Below are 13,865 nucleotides of genomic sequence, written 5' to 3'. Positions count from 1 at the left end.
ATTTTCAGCGAAATAATTCGTTTCAACGATGGTGTAATTACGTATGAATACGATAATTCAAGTAAACCACTTGGTAAAGGACTCTTTGGAGCAGTTTATCAAGGTATTATTTTCTAAAAATTTCTCTGCGACTGAATGGAATGTAATTACATTATGATTTAAAATCAAAATTAAGGTAAAATAATGGAAGGAAATCGCACGGAAAGTGCTGCGTTCAAGCAACTACATGAAGGCAGCAAGGATGATGAACTGTTGAAAGAAGCAAAAATATATGAAATGATGGGACGTCATTGTAAGCAGAAGAAAAGTTTATCTAAAATTTAATTGAAAATTCGCCAGAAGAACATATATTTTGAATAATCATTTAGATAACTTGCCTCGATTCTATCACTATTTCCCGAAAACAAGTGAAACTAGAGGCGTTTTTGTGATGGAACTAATGGGAAAGACATTGTCTAAGTTGTGGGATGAATTTCGGCCATTTCCTTTCGTATCTGTCATGAAAATTGGCCTTCAAGTCGTGAGTATATGAGTTGATTTCAACACTCCAAACACTATTTATCATTATTCAAGAAATAATCTTTTGTAGTTGGATGCATTGGAATTCATGCATGGCAAGGGAATTACCCATAATGATTTACACTATGGCAACATTGCTGTCGACTATAACAACAAGTCAAAAATTGTTGTGTTTGGTAATTTAACAGCGAAATAATCATTTGTTACTTCAAATTTGGTCTACCTTAGAAGGTCTTAAAAGAGATTTTATGGATTTTTGTATAGATTTTGGTGAGTCCGAGGTGAACAAAACTGAAAATTACGATATGTGGATGCTATCACAAAGTCTGAATGAAATGATATGTGCGAGCAGGAATGATAAGGCTAGCTGAATTGTTATCTGATTATTTCTATTTCATTTTTGTGAAAAATTTTGCTATCGTGCTTTTCAACTTAGGCATATGAACACAACAATGTTTTGAAGGAATTCGAAGTAGTCGCCACTAAGTACAACAATATAAGCGATGATGGATTTAGAAAAGAGACGTTTGCTAAATTGAGAAGCATTTTGAGAGCTGAATTGGAGAGTCATAAAAACGATACTGATTATGAGAAATGTGACATTGGTTACATACAAGGTAGCTTAAAAATTCCAGAATCATTCTTTGAAACCGTTTTTAAAAGAGACTGATTAAAATTTCTTGTTTTTCTTTTGATATTTTAGATGCAGTTGATGCGTAAGCAAAACATTTTTTCGTCAATTAAACTGCTGAGAATGTTCGTTGAACATTTTTCGATGCATATATACTAATAGGGAGCGTGGACAAATACTGTACCAAAAAGCAGAGAGTACATATTTGCTGGTGAGCAGACATGAGCTGAGCTGATTTTGCTGACTCAGGCGCCTGAAGCGGTATTTTAACACACTTACGGTGCAAATTTGCTATCTGAGATCCACCTCAATATAATTGATTAACAACGTGAATCTTAGCTAGCAATGACAGTTTTGCATCGTGAGGGGCCGTAAATTACCGCTTCAGGCGCTTGCGTCATCAAATTCAGCTCAGCTCAGGCCTGCTTAGCAGCAAATATGCACTCTCTGTAAAAAAAATAGGGGAAAAGTTGTTGTAATCACGGCTTAAAAACCTCCAGCTAATTTTTTGTAAGTGTCAATTTTTCAAGATGAACATATGACAACGCATCGAAACACCTCCAACGAATATTCTCAGCAGTTCAATGACTTCATAACTATCTAATCGTCTATGATTCCTTTTCTTCCTTGTTGCCATTTAATAGAATGAGTCAGTTACGAAAATTCATCAGACAGAGTAAGTCGAAAACTCTTTGCTGAAAATAAAGGTTTTCAATTTCACTAAAACAGTTCCATCTCATTCAGATGATACGACTGCAATCGAAAATCTGATCCAGTCCGATCCAGGATTGAATATTAACGCTGGATTTGGAGGCAGTTCATACTTTAAACCGATTCACTTGGCTGCCGAATTGGGTGAGAAATTTCAAACGAGAAAATTATAGTAGAATTTCGTAAATCAGGAGCTGTTTAAAAATCGGATCAGACCTACACTGGTATTCTGTGACACAATTCTGAACAATTTTTTTTGGAATTATTCCAAACAATCAGTTGACTTGCTAACCAAAAGCGTTAAATCATTTCCCAACCATATTATCGTAAATTGAACTAGAAAAATGGTTGAACAATCATCACGCTTGATAACCAAAATCCAATTGATCGTTTGGAGCTGCAGAATTCCCTAGGGGGTAAGAACACAAGCGCTTGAGACGGATCCGTACGAATATTTGTGAATTCGTGTGATTGTGTATAAGAGACATTCACAGCGCAGTCAGTGTACAACAACAATAATAAAGCCACGAACGCATGAATATATGCGAATCTATGTGAATCTCACAACTTGTTCCTAGCCTCTAGAGAATTACAACATTGAGTCGGGATTTTTTCTTTATTGCTTTTCCGCAAACAAAGTTTACAAAAACATAAATGATAAGAACATATGAGTGATGTGAATGTAATTTCAAGGTTTTGATCCAATTACTGCATAGGCAATGTACGTGTGGTTGAAACTCTCATAAAACATGGTGCCGAAATTAATGCCAAGCACAATAATACACATTTGGAATATTCGCCGCTTCATTATGCAGCGTCCGAAGGTAACTTCTCCAATGCTTGCTTTGAACCATAAAGAATGACTTGGATTTGATCCAATAATATGTAGGTAACGCCGATGTAGTTCGATTTCTTTGTAAACGCGGCGCTGACATTAACGTAGAGGATGTTCATGGAAGAACACCAATCCACATGGCAGTTTTATATGGTAATTTTCTCCTGAATTCATAGTCAAAATCCAAACATGTGTTTTAAGATTGCTGAGCATCTCAGCATTTCGTAAGGCACGGATATATCCGAGCATATCGACGACGCATACTGTATAATACAAAGTGTGTTCAGTTGATGTGGCTGCACGCAGCAACAACATACACATTCCGGTCGAGTCGTTGCGGCTGCACGTAGCAACACACGCCACTGTATTATACAGTATGCGTCGTCGATATGCTCGGATATATCCGTGCCTTACGAAATGCTGAGATGCTCAGCAATCTTGAAACACATGTTTGTCAAAATCACAAACAATCGACAATTGACTTTGATTCAATTATCCATATGCAGCTAAAGCCGATGCGGTTCGAGTCCTTTGTAAATGCGGTGCTGAGATTAACGCAGAGGATGATCATGGAAGAACAACAATCCACTGGGCAGCTTTATATGGTAATTTTCTCCTGAATTCATACTCAAAATCACAAACAATCGACAATTGACTTTGATTCAATTACCAAAATACAGAACTTGCCGAGGTGGCCCGAATCCTTATCAAGCACGGTGCCGATATCAACGCTAAATGTCTTGAAGGAAAAACACCGCTTCATTATGCAGCTATGAGTGGTAATTTGCCTAAATTCACAAACTTGAAATCGAATAAATCTCTTGATTTTGATTCAATTACCAAAATATAGAAATCGCCGATGTGGCCCGAATCCTTGCTGAATACGGTGCCGACATCAACGCTAGGTGCTTTGAAGGAAAAACACCGCTTCATTATGCAGCTATGAGTGGTAATTTGCCTAAATTCACAAAATCGAAATAAAAAAAAAATCTTCCAACTTTGATACAATTATCCATATGTAGGTAACGCCGATGCGGTTCGAGTACTTTGTGAATGCGGTGCTGAGATTAACATTAAGGATAATGACGGTAAAACACCGCTTGATATCGCAGGTATGGGTGACAAAGTTTGATTCATTTACCCAAATAATTATTTTGATTTTTTGGAGAACCTTTCTCAGTGAATCAATGGTTTTCTTACATTTGAACTCGAATCAGATAAATTTCAACGATTTTAAATGAACTGTTCTTAAATTATTTTAGATTCCGATGAAGTTATCAACATCCTTAAAGAAGTTGAGCAAAAATGGCCAAAGTCAATGGGACTTGCTGCATAGAGAGCATTCAAATGTCTTCGCTATGCAATGTGTGCAGATTTGACTGCCAAACAAATGCCTTTTATTTGCATCCCAAATGTATCCTTGTTGATTTTCTTCAAACATAAATCTACGAATTAAATGCATTGAGTAACAAATTTTTCCCATATGTTTTTTTTTTCTTCGAATATTTCAAATTCTCTATTACGAATGTAAAATTTTTTAATTTCCTCAAGGTGAGTGTCTATTGTTATTTTCTACATATCAATACCTTAAGACATCCTTATCAACTGACACTGTTACTCCATTGTTTTGGTTTAATAGATAATTGAATAATTGAGCGTCAAGAGATACGACATAATTAAGAATTTGCATATGATGTGGTAATCAAGAACATGAGACTTTCTTCGCTCGATACACAGATACGAAACAAAAATAAAGCAATCCATTAAAGTGGAACATGGGAAAGGAATCCGTAAGTATGAAACATAGGATGTGCCGTTTTAAGTATTTCGTTTTGCGATGTTTCGTTTTGATAGATTTTTTGTCTGCAGTGTGTTCTCGCATTGTGTCATATCAATGGATCTATATCACATTGTTTCGTTACTTGAATGCTTTTTCGTGTGTTTCATTTCAATTCATTCCCGAGCTATTGATAACGTCACTCGCATTTATCACATGATGCAAATTAAGTGATAAAGAGCGCGAATTTCGATGTGGCGATAACACCAATGGATTGGGCACAAAAAATACTGTATGAGAATCGAAAAAAAAAGTTTTTTTTATTTCGATTTATGCCTGTTTCGGATCGTCTACATGGGAAGTTTGTATGAACACCTCGGAGCGCCGGTGTTTGACCCGTATTGTTATACACATCAACAAAGCAGTCTGCTTCACCGTAGAAAAGAAGTGCACAGTAAACGAACAAGAACGTACATGTTTCGGCAACGTGGCTCCACTAGTGATTATGAATGAACGTAATTTCTCGTTACATTTCTCATTAATAACGATAATTTGCAACAAGCATCACGAGTATGAAACAAGACAATCAAAAAGACTGCGCAAAATTAAACCCAAAAATAATTGGGGAAAATATTCTATCATTAACAGGGGAACTAATTCATACAATTCTTTGCCATCGCCAATGAAAAAAATTCACAAAATACAAACATTTAAAAACCAGTTGAAAAAAATTACACTGGAAGAGCAGTCAAAAAACTTGCAATGTAACAAATTAAGAAAAAAAAAAAAAACAGAAATATATTTACAAAACAAACAGAGTCACTACAAAACATAAGAAAAAAAGTTAATTATTTATTGAGATGTAACTATTTAGTTTTAGGGGCGTTCATGTATAACATTTGCCTGAATAAATAAATAAATAAATAATTTGTAATTGTGCCAAAATTTCACTGAAATCTTCAAAAAATATTCAAATGTACATTATACCGTGTCACATACATTTAAATGAAATAATATTAAACTAATCTAACAAAAAATAATAAACAAAACCATTTGCCTTTTGTTTGCGTAGACATTTTTTTCAACTCGGGTAATCGTTCCTATCGATAAAATTCCCAAAGGGAAAGCGATAAAATGTAAAAGAATGAGTGAACATGTGTATATTTCAGTCTTCCATTCTTGAAATCAGTAGAAAACGTTGCAATTGAAATAAATCGCGAATTTTGGTTCCAAAATAATTTTAATTTGTGAACTGGTCAAACATACATTACTTTAAAATACAAAATGAATGAAAACTATAGGTAAATATGAAAACGTAACAATTCCTCCATCATACAATAAAGTTAATTCAATCATCTTACTATGTGAGTGTGATAGGGCCTACTAATCATACTAATTTTAAAATGTATAAAGCGAAAATAGTTTTTTTGTGTGATTCGACCAATAATTGCCCACACAGAAATAATTAAATAAATAAATGAATATATAAATGAAATAACTGTATGAAATTAATATAATAAAATGAAAAGTGAAATTTCACTCATTCTCGATGTGTACATATTTATGTGCTATTCTTCTACACTGGAAAGGCTGCTTTGGATTTTTACTCGTCGTCTGGGTGACACACCATGCAAATTTGGATCGCTCAGAACTGTATAGTTCACCACCATTGTGTTAGTATATGTCGGAAGTTGGTGACGAAATTTGTCCCACATCTCGTTCAGTCTTAATTTGCTGAATGTGCTGCGTTTTTTCTGCGGCTTTTGTGTATTCTGAATATTGATTATTTCCAGTTCATGATGTAGTTTGCGTGCTTCAAACTCCTCATTTTTTTCCAGTAGATCCTGTTCGAGTGCTTCCAATTGGATCTGTTTTTGCTTTAGTTCATCCTCTTTCCGGGTTAGTTCTTCTTCTTTCATACGCATCTCATGGACAATTTCAGCGATTTCTTTCTTCCAACCATCTTGCATCGTATGGAATGTATTATTTGGTGTTTCTGAAAGACCAGATCGATCAACCGTGTCCAGTTCGCGCAGAATGTCTTTGAACGAAGGTCGTTTGTGTGGATCTTTATCCCAGCAGCTTTTCATCAATTTTCCCCAGGTTTCTGGAAATGATTTTAGTATCGGTGTACCAAAGTCCGATGGCCGTATTTTGTTGCCACCAACACCATACATGATTGCACCATAATCCAAACCTTTATATGGAATTTCACCCGTGAGCAGTTCCCATAAGACAACACCATAGCTCCACACATCGGACGCTTTGGAAAATTGTCCGCATTTAATCAGCTCTATAGGGGAAATTATTGTGGGTTAAATCAAATTTATCGTTATTTTAATGTTCTGTAAAACCAACCAAGTGACATCCATTGACACGTGCCTGCAGCCGACATTTGCATCGTGCTGTGAGCCAATCCCAAATCCTCGTGAGCCAACCCAAAATCCGTAATTTTAAGCGTTTTATTCCGTAGATCATCATGTTCGTCAATTCGTTCGCTTATCAATACGTTGAAACTTTTTAAATCACGATGTAACACCGATATCGGAGCCCCGTTATGCAGGTAGTTCATGCCACGTGCGATTTGTGTTGCCCATTCGACCAGTACGTTCGGTAGTATTTTGTGTTTGGCCAAAACTTGTTGCAACGAACCGCCGTGCGCCAATTCCATGACTATACAAAATTTTGGCGGTGTTAGGCAGGCGCCGTAGAGCGAAACGATATTCTCGTGTTTTAAGGAAGACAATAATTTGGCCTCTTTCATAATAAATTCAAGTGTTTTGTCCTGATTTCCTCTTTGGTTTTGAATTTTTATTGCAACTTCAGTTTTTCTCCAGTAACCACGTTTCACTTCGCTGTAACCACCACTACCGATGGTCTCTTCGAGCCTAAGTTCTCTGAAGTCAATTTCGAGTGGCTGAGCTCCGCCATTGATTTCACTTTGATTCTCAGCCATCATGGAATCGCAATCTGTGACAAAACTTGATGGGAATATTCCGATTTTGTTGCCGATTCGCCCCGTCCACCAGCCTCTATAACCGGATATTTCACTATCTTTCGTCAGAAGCGTAACAATTGTTCCACGCTTCAGTGATAAATCATCCTCGGTTTGAGGCTCATAATCGTAGATCGCAGAATACTGCATGGTTGGTCCTTATTGTGAACTTTTTTTTTACTGATATGATGTTCTGATTAACTGATGATGCGGCTGGTCAGTTATTGTTATCGTTCTTCATTCATCGACCATTCCATTGGGTTCGCACAACATAAATCTAAGTCAGTAACATATTCGAATGACACGTTTATTGAAGTCACGCCATTCAGTAACTGTCTAATGTCACAATTTAACTCTTGGATTGGATTATTTTTGAGGTTAAGTGTTTTCAATTTGGAATTCTGTATAAAAGCGTCTTTTGGATTCTTTTTGACTTTATTAAAACTTGGATCGAGTACTTCTAAATCGGATAGCTCACCAAATAAACTCGCCACTATTTCTTCGATTTGATGATGCTAAATGTTTATTGTTGATAGCTTGGGTACTTTTGAAAACGTCAATTTGTGAAATTCTTTGATTTGATTGTGTGAAATGTCCACTTCCGTCGATTGTTTTGTTTTGTAAAATAGAGAGACGTTTACTTCCATTAAATTATTGTGTGACACATTAAACCACTTCAAATGTTCGAAATTCAAATGTATAGTTTGATGGAGAAACGTCCAACGTGTGCGCATATTGATACTTTAAAAATTCGGACCCGGTCAAATTAGCACGACAGTTCTGAACTTCTAGCACATTCACAAAATTCATCATTACACATTGGTTTCATTGCAAACAAAATGCCGCGATACACGGTCTTGTCTATGTATTATACCAGGAAAATTATTAAATTTTTTTTTGAGTATGCACTTCTATGGCCAAAATCAAAATCAACTGCGTGTTGAGCTACAACTAAATTTTTTTTGGTCAAACAGTACACGAAATTCAACGTTATCGGTCCATGTTTCAATTTTGTTTGTAAACAAGGCTTTTATTTATCAATTACAAGAGAAAGCGTCGCTTGATAATTCCAAAAAAAAAAACCGGATATCTCATTTTGTATACTATACGGCTACATGTCGAGATATTAGTAGTTGCAATTTTTTGGCGATAGCTGTGGATATTTATCAATAGCAGCTATCGAATGAATGCACAAACAAAGACACAGCAACGGAGAAAACACAAGCAAGAGAATGTGCGCGCTCGCGATATTTGAAACTAAAACACTGGATGACTTTTACATGGCAAATGTAATGCCGATACATTCTTTATGGGGTTTTTCGTTTTGTTTATTTTGTGTTGTTTTTTTGTAAACAACTCTGCCCATCTTTTTGTCAAAATTTTTCCTGCATTGTCTCCGCACATTTCTTATGGACATATACTTGTGTTGTGTCTTTGTTTGTGCATTCGTTCGGTAGCTGCTATTGAAAAATATCCACAGCTGTCGCCTAAAAATAAGAGGCTACTAAGATCTCGTGATATAGCCGTATACAAAATGAGATCTCTGAATGTAACAAGCTACAAACTCAGTGAATCATTTCACTCCTCTTTGTGTATCTTTTCGCAATACATTCGTATCGCCCAATTTCATGTTATCAAAAAAATCGCTGATAAAATTGGATGTTGCCTTGTCCGAAATTCAGGGGATTTCCGTTCAACGGTTCTCTGTTGAGTCATACTTCTAGCCTTTCCTTCTTCAGTTTCTACAGCATCAGAATAAGAAGCCTTTCCGTTAGTCTTATAATAAAATAATCTCATTTTGCTTATCAACAACAAACAATTTCGAAGAAGAAAAAACGAAAAGCATTTCGAAGTAATCTATTTGTCATCACCCATATGATCGCAATGCGTTGAAACTCAGCCCGCCATCGGCATTTCCATCGACCCAAACGAAATCATCAGATGATATTATGTAGTTCGATTTTTGATTGCAACCAGATATGTTTATGCCAGTTTATTCGTCATTTGTGTGTTTTATTCGCAGTATGCGATGTCTATTCGTTAGAGTACCACGCATTCGATGTCCGTGCACACACATGAATAATACACATAAACAATTTGATGTGTCTTGCGAATAATTTCGCATAAGCTCTACTAAAATCTTTTCTTTTCTGATTTCTCACCAAGCACGATATCAAGAATTCCTGTGGACAAATCAAAGAAAATCAAATTCAATACAATAGAGATTCACGTCGTTCATTCCAAAAGTTGAAAATTGTTTTTAATATACAACTATTTAATATCATTTAACATAATGGTATGTGGAGATTCGTGCTTTTCTTTCGATTTGTTTTGTCCCATACGAATGTGCGCTGGTACGTATGCTCACTCACTGTGTTTCAACTATTATTAATTTGATGTTTTTACTCAATTTCTTGCTATCTCCATGCAATAGAGTACATTTTATGATACGAACAGAAAACGAACTCTGCCTCTATAGATGTATTCAAGCCTATGAATTCAGAAATTGCAAGCCTTACTTTAAATTTCGAAAAATAAGGAAAAACTTCATTTATACAACGAGATTGTTCACAAATCGTTTGAATTGCCTCAATAATAACGCTATCACAAATTTGGTGAACTTACGTGAACTTTCTAGGTCAGTGACGAGTACCAACACGCTACAGACGATGAGTAATAATCTCATTCTTATGAGAGCAGCCGTTTTTTTTTTTAATAAAATCGATCGAATGTGGTCTTAGCTGTACAGAGCCCGGTTGATAACTAAAGTATTGTGATTTGAATATGTCACTTTTGCATGGGGCAGCATTTAGTCAGCGCTTATCATTTTTTGTACACAAACACAAAACTGATAAATAATCATGGGTAGTCTGTGTAAATAGCTATGTGCCGGAGCACATCTGATCGACGGATTTTTTGTCATTTAAACTGAAAGATAGGTACTTCATTTATACTTTTGTTTATGTTTTTGGCATCATTTCGTTAACAATACACACAGTAGCTCGATTATCGCTACTGTACGGCTTTGTTGTATTTTTAAACTGTAGATATTGATTCGCTGCTATAGATGGTGATTGTACTGACTCCAATACGTGAGAAATTCAATAGAAGGAACATAAATGTGTGTAATTCTTCATACATTGATTATATTTGAGTATTTTTTTGGGATTCCCCGTCTGCCGAAAAAAAAATGACTTAACCCTCTAGTGCATACGTGAACTTATAAGGTTGGTTCATTTAAACCTTTCTATAATGCGAATCATTGATTATGTCACAAAATAATGTATGACAGTTTTCGTTGGAGAACACTAGCGCACATTTCTTTCTCATAAAAATTTTGTGTGCGGTCAATCAGTGTCAAGTTATGACAACATTTGTACAAGAAAACGACGTTTCCGTAAAAATAAATTATTTTCGTTTCGTGTCCTGTTTTTGAAACGTGATTAAATCGAATAAAATTATTTTGTTGACCTCAGGAATTTTTTTCTGCTTATTTGGAGTGTTTTTAACCAAATTCAATTCAAGTTCAATGATTTTTTACAATTGTGTAACATTTGTCCGTCAATTTGCATACTGTTCTTATAAGTACAGCCATGCAATTTGGATTTCTTTTTGTTTGATATTTTGTGTGCTTGGTTTAGTGTGGAATTTTATTTTCATTTTATTTTAACCTATTTTTATCACAAATAATCCAGAAAAAATGATATTCACGAATTCCGATGTCAACATCACTCAATTTGCAAGCTGTTCTTATAAGTACAGCTATGCAAATTCGGTTTGTTCATATACTTCGCAATTTCCATATTGGTCGTAAATGCATGACTGTACTTATAAGACCATTTTGATTTTTGCGATTTATTGATAATTCCAGCATTATACCAGATTATGAATATTTTTTTTAAGTGCTTATGAGGTAAAATAAGCATGGAAAAAAATTCCCAGCTCTGTATAAAATATATGCATTAGAGGGTTAATCATCTTAGAATTGAATGCGATTATGGTTGGCCAGTGAAAGTTCCTTTGACATAGTGAAGGAAATGACTGTTTCATTCATTTTTGGTCCATTTCAGTAAAAAAAATTCGAATATGAGTCAAATGACCATCTAAATCAACTATTTTTATGACATTTCAAACACTTGTATAAAACAAAAGTATTGTCGGTGCAATTAAACAGCATGGACTTTATGATTCATGCAGACATGTGGATCACAAGATATATATATCTTGTATCTTCATATATGAAAATTACAAGATGCATATCTTTTTATTTCAAATGATGTTTGAAACTATGTTGACATTTGCAGTAACAAAACAAACAATGCAAAGAATTCACAAACAATCCGTGAATTTGGAACAAAATGGCAATGGAATTTAAATTCGACAGCCGTAAAAACCCCTAGATGTTGACTATCACAACATAAAACCTGATGAAGTCAACGACTCATTGAAAAGAGAAATTGGCATTCAAATCGGGTCCAAAAACAAATATTTCATAGCATGAAACTTTTTCGTTCAAAAAATTTGAAAAAAAAAAAACAATTCTTTTTAACCGAAATTATGAAGAAAAGTTTCGATTTTCACAAAATTCTTGTCGTTTAGAATTTTACAGGTGAGGTTGAGAGTAGTGTATCCCAAGCGCGACTCCACACTTAGCTTCTAAATGTGACACCGTAGTAAGTGTGGGCATACGTTTTGCGAATAAGCGACAAAGAGAATGGAAACAAGTGCGCGTCTATTAGTCGCCACATTGAGAAGCATCGCATCAGGCTACTCACTACCACACGCGCACTTGTTTCCATTCTCTTTGTCGCTTATTCGCAAAACGTATGCCCACACTTACTACGGTGTCACATTTAGAAGCTAAGTGTGGAGTTGCGCTTGGGATGTTTCACTGACTTTGTTATAAAAAAGAGTTTCTTTCGACTTTAAAATGGCTAAAGACGAGTATGTTCATTTTTGGCGACGCGGTTCTCCACGGTTTTCGCGAAACTGATAGAATATAACGGTTTGGTATATTCAGCAATGTTGACAACCCAAGGCATGTAAATATACTCTACTTTAACGTCAACAGAACCATCGAAAAACATACTCGCCTTTTCAAAATTGAAAGTCGAAGACATACATACACTCATCTCAATCTCACCCATAGAATTATCAACCAAAAATTTTGTAAACTTTCACGGATGCTGTTGAAGTTGAACTCAGTTTTAAGCGAAAACACATACGCAAACTTTTGACTGGAAATTTGCAGAGTATTAAAAAAATTGAATTTGGAAATATTCTTTTCATGCGCCCATATCTGTGGAAAAATCGAACGAAATTTGATTATTTAAAAAATGAAATCAAAGCTGATCATTAGAAGATAGAAATCATTTGTGAAATACTGAAAAGCGGATTTGGCGTGAAATTTGAGCGTTTTTTCCACTGATGCTCTATGACATCTTTGCGGCAAATGGATTAAACGATGGATGATACGACGATACCATTTTTCTTCAATTCTTTCCTCATTCAATAATTGATTGCGAAGGAAAGGGTCACCAGATTCTATATACGACCGATTTCATTTAAACCATTGATCTTTTTTAAGTTTTACAATCTGTCTGGTTAGTTGATCAATGCTTGTTGTTTATAAACACTTTTTCCATTATCAGTAGAAAGAAGTAGTTCCACTTGAAACTGGTTTTACTTCGGATCAATAATAATGTTCACTGAATAGCAATCGAACCAGATCACTGTTTATATTGAGTAAATGTGTTGTACTGTTGGTCGATCCACATGAAAATCAACAAATCGAATACAAACAAATTGAATTCGATTCAATAGTTTTTGTTCAATGTTTATCAGTTAATTTAATTTTTTTACTTTCATTTAATCGCTGATAGGTTTAACGCCTTTTCAAATATCAGCGAACAAGTTATTAAATGAGCACTGTGCCCAAGGCATTATTTCTACCTGATTTTGTTCTACATAAATAGGGCACGACTTTATTTTTGCCTTCGTAACCACAAGAGTATCAATTTGAATGACAAAATTATTTTTAATTTGTATTATTTTTTTTACGATTGATGAATTTATAGTGAACCACAGACGAATCAAACAGGATTTTACTTCTAACATTGATAATCTTTTGTTCAACATTAAATGTTGAATTTGTGCTACATTTGCCGCGATAAAAATGAATCATCTGGCTGTATACTATTAATATATCAGTATTTTTCTGGTGGCACTACTTTGGGCAACTTGTAGGCAGTCAATTAAGAAGCAAGCCGCACACCAGTACGTGACATGTGTCAAACAATGAAGCTTATTTCCATTCATGTTCATTGTCTTCGATCCATGTTCATTTGGTATAAATTATGGTTTATCTCCATCGATGAATATGCATTTTAAAAAGGAA

The 13,865-nt window shown here is 35.0% G+C and overlaps 2 protein-coding genes across 3 annotated transcripts; one reads left to right on the top strand and one right to left on the bottom strand.

The window, feature by feature from the left end:
• The first annotated feature begins 644 nt into the window (after positions 1-644).
• On the top strand, positions 645-4,169 carry LOC129573350 (putative ankyrin repeat protein RF_0381). The gene is made up of 12 exons (XM_055453757.1): positions 645-695; positions 956-1,136; positions 1,223-1,235; positions 1,795-1,826; positions 1,895-2,005; positions 2,578-2,685; positions 2,751-2,849; positions 3,203-3,301; positions 3,377-3,475; positions 3,547-3,645; positions 3,719-3,808; positions 3,959-4,169. Exons 1-12 carry the CDS (start codon positions 645-647, stop codon positions 4,030-4,032), a joined length of 1,056 nt encoding a protein of 351 aa, XP_055309732.1. The 3' UTR covers positions 4,033-4,169.
• Positions 4,170-5,677: 1,508 nt separating this feature from the next.
• LOC129573337 (mitogen-activated protein kinase kinase kinase-like) lies at positions 5,678-10,464 on the bottom strand. Of its 2 annotated transcripts, XM_055453739.1 has the most exons (4): positions 10,094-10,464; positions 9,841-9,959; positions 6,832-9,651; positions 5,678-6,766 (listed from the first exon to the last, which is right to left on the bottom strand). In XM_055453739.1, the coding sequence occupies exons 3-4, from the start codon at positions 7,616-7,618 to the stop codon at positions 6,042-6,044; spliced, it is 1,512 nt and encodes a 503-aa protein (XP_055309714.1). In that variant the 5' UTR covers positions 7,619-9,651; positions 9,841-9,959; positions 10,094-10,464; the 3' UTR covers positions 5,678-6,041. The 2 variants fall into 2 exon arrangements, with proteins under 2 accessions (XP_055309714.1, XP_055309715.1); XM_055453740.1 differs by lacking the exon at positions 9,841-9,959.
• Between the last annotated feature and the right edge of the window lie 3,401 nt (positions 10,465-13,865).

Source organism: Sitodiplosis mosellana, unplaced genomic scaffold, assembly GCF_009176505.1.
Source record: "Sitodiplosis mosellana isolate CC-2019 unplaced genomic scaffold, AAFC_SMos_1.0 Smas_scaffold_6062, whole genome shotgun sequence".
Taxonomy (NCBI): Eukaryota; Metazoa; Arthropoda; class Insecta; order Diptera; family Cecidomyiidae; genus Sitodiplosis; species Sitodiplosis mosellana.
Note: the sequence above shows the minus strand (reverse complement) of the source record. Positions and strands in the feature narration are given on the sequence as shown.

Bases quoted from the DNA above. Each gene is read 5' to 3' on its own strand.
- LOC129573350 (XM_055453757.1), top strand. From the start codon at position 645: ATGGCAACATTGCTGTCGACTATAACAACAAGTCAAAAATTGTTGTGT. The intron at 2,006-2,577 runs GTGAGAAATTTC...ATTACTGCATAG, and splicing joins TCACTTGGCTGCCGAATTGG to GCAATGTACGTGTGGTTGAA. The intron at 3,646-3,718 runs GTAATTTGCCTA...ATCCATATGTAG, and splicing joins TCATTATGCAGCTATGAGTG to GTAACGCCGATGCGGTTCGA.
- LOC129573337 (XM_055453739.1), bottom strand. From the start codon at position 7,618: ATGCAGTATTCTGCGATCTACGATTATGAGCCTCAAACCGAGGATGAT. The intron at 6,767-6,831 runs GTTGGTTTTACA...TTTCCCCTATAG, and splicing joins GTGTCAATGGATGTCACTTG to AGCTGATTAAATGCGGACAA.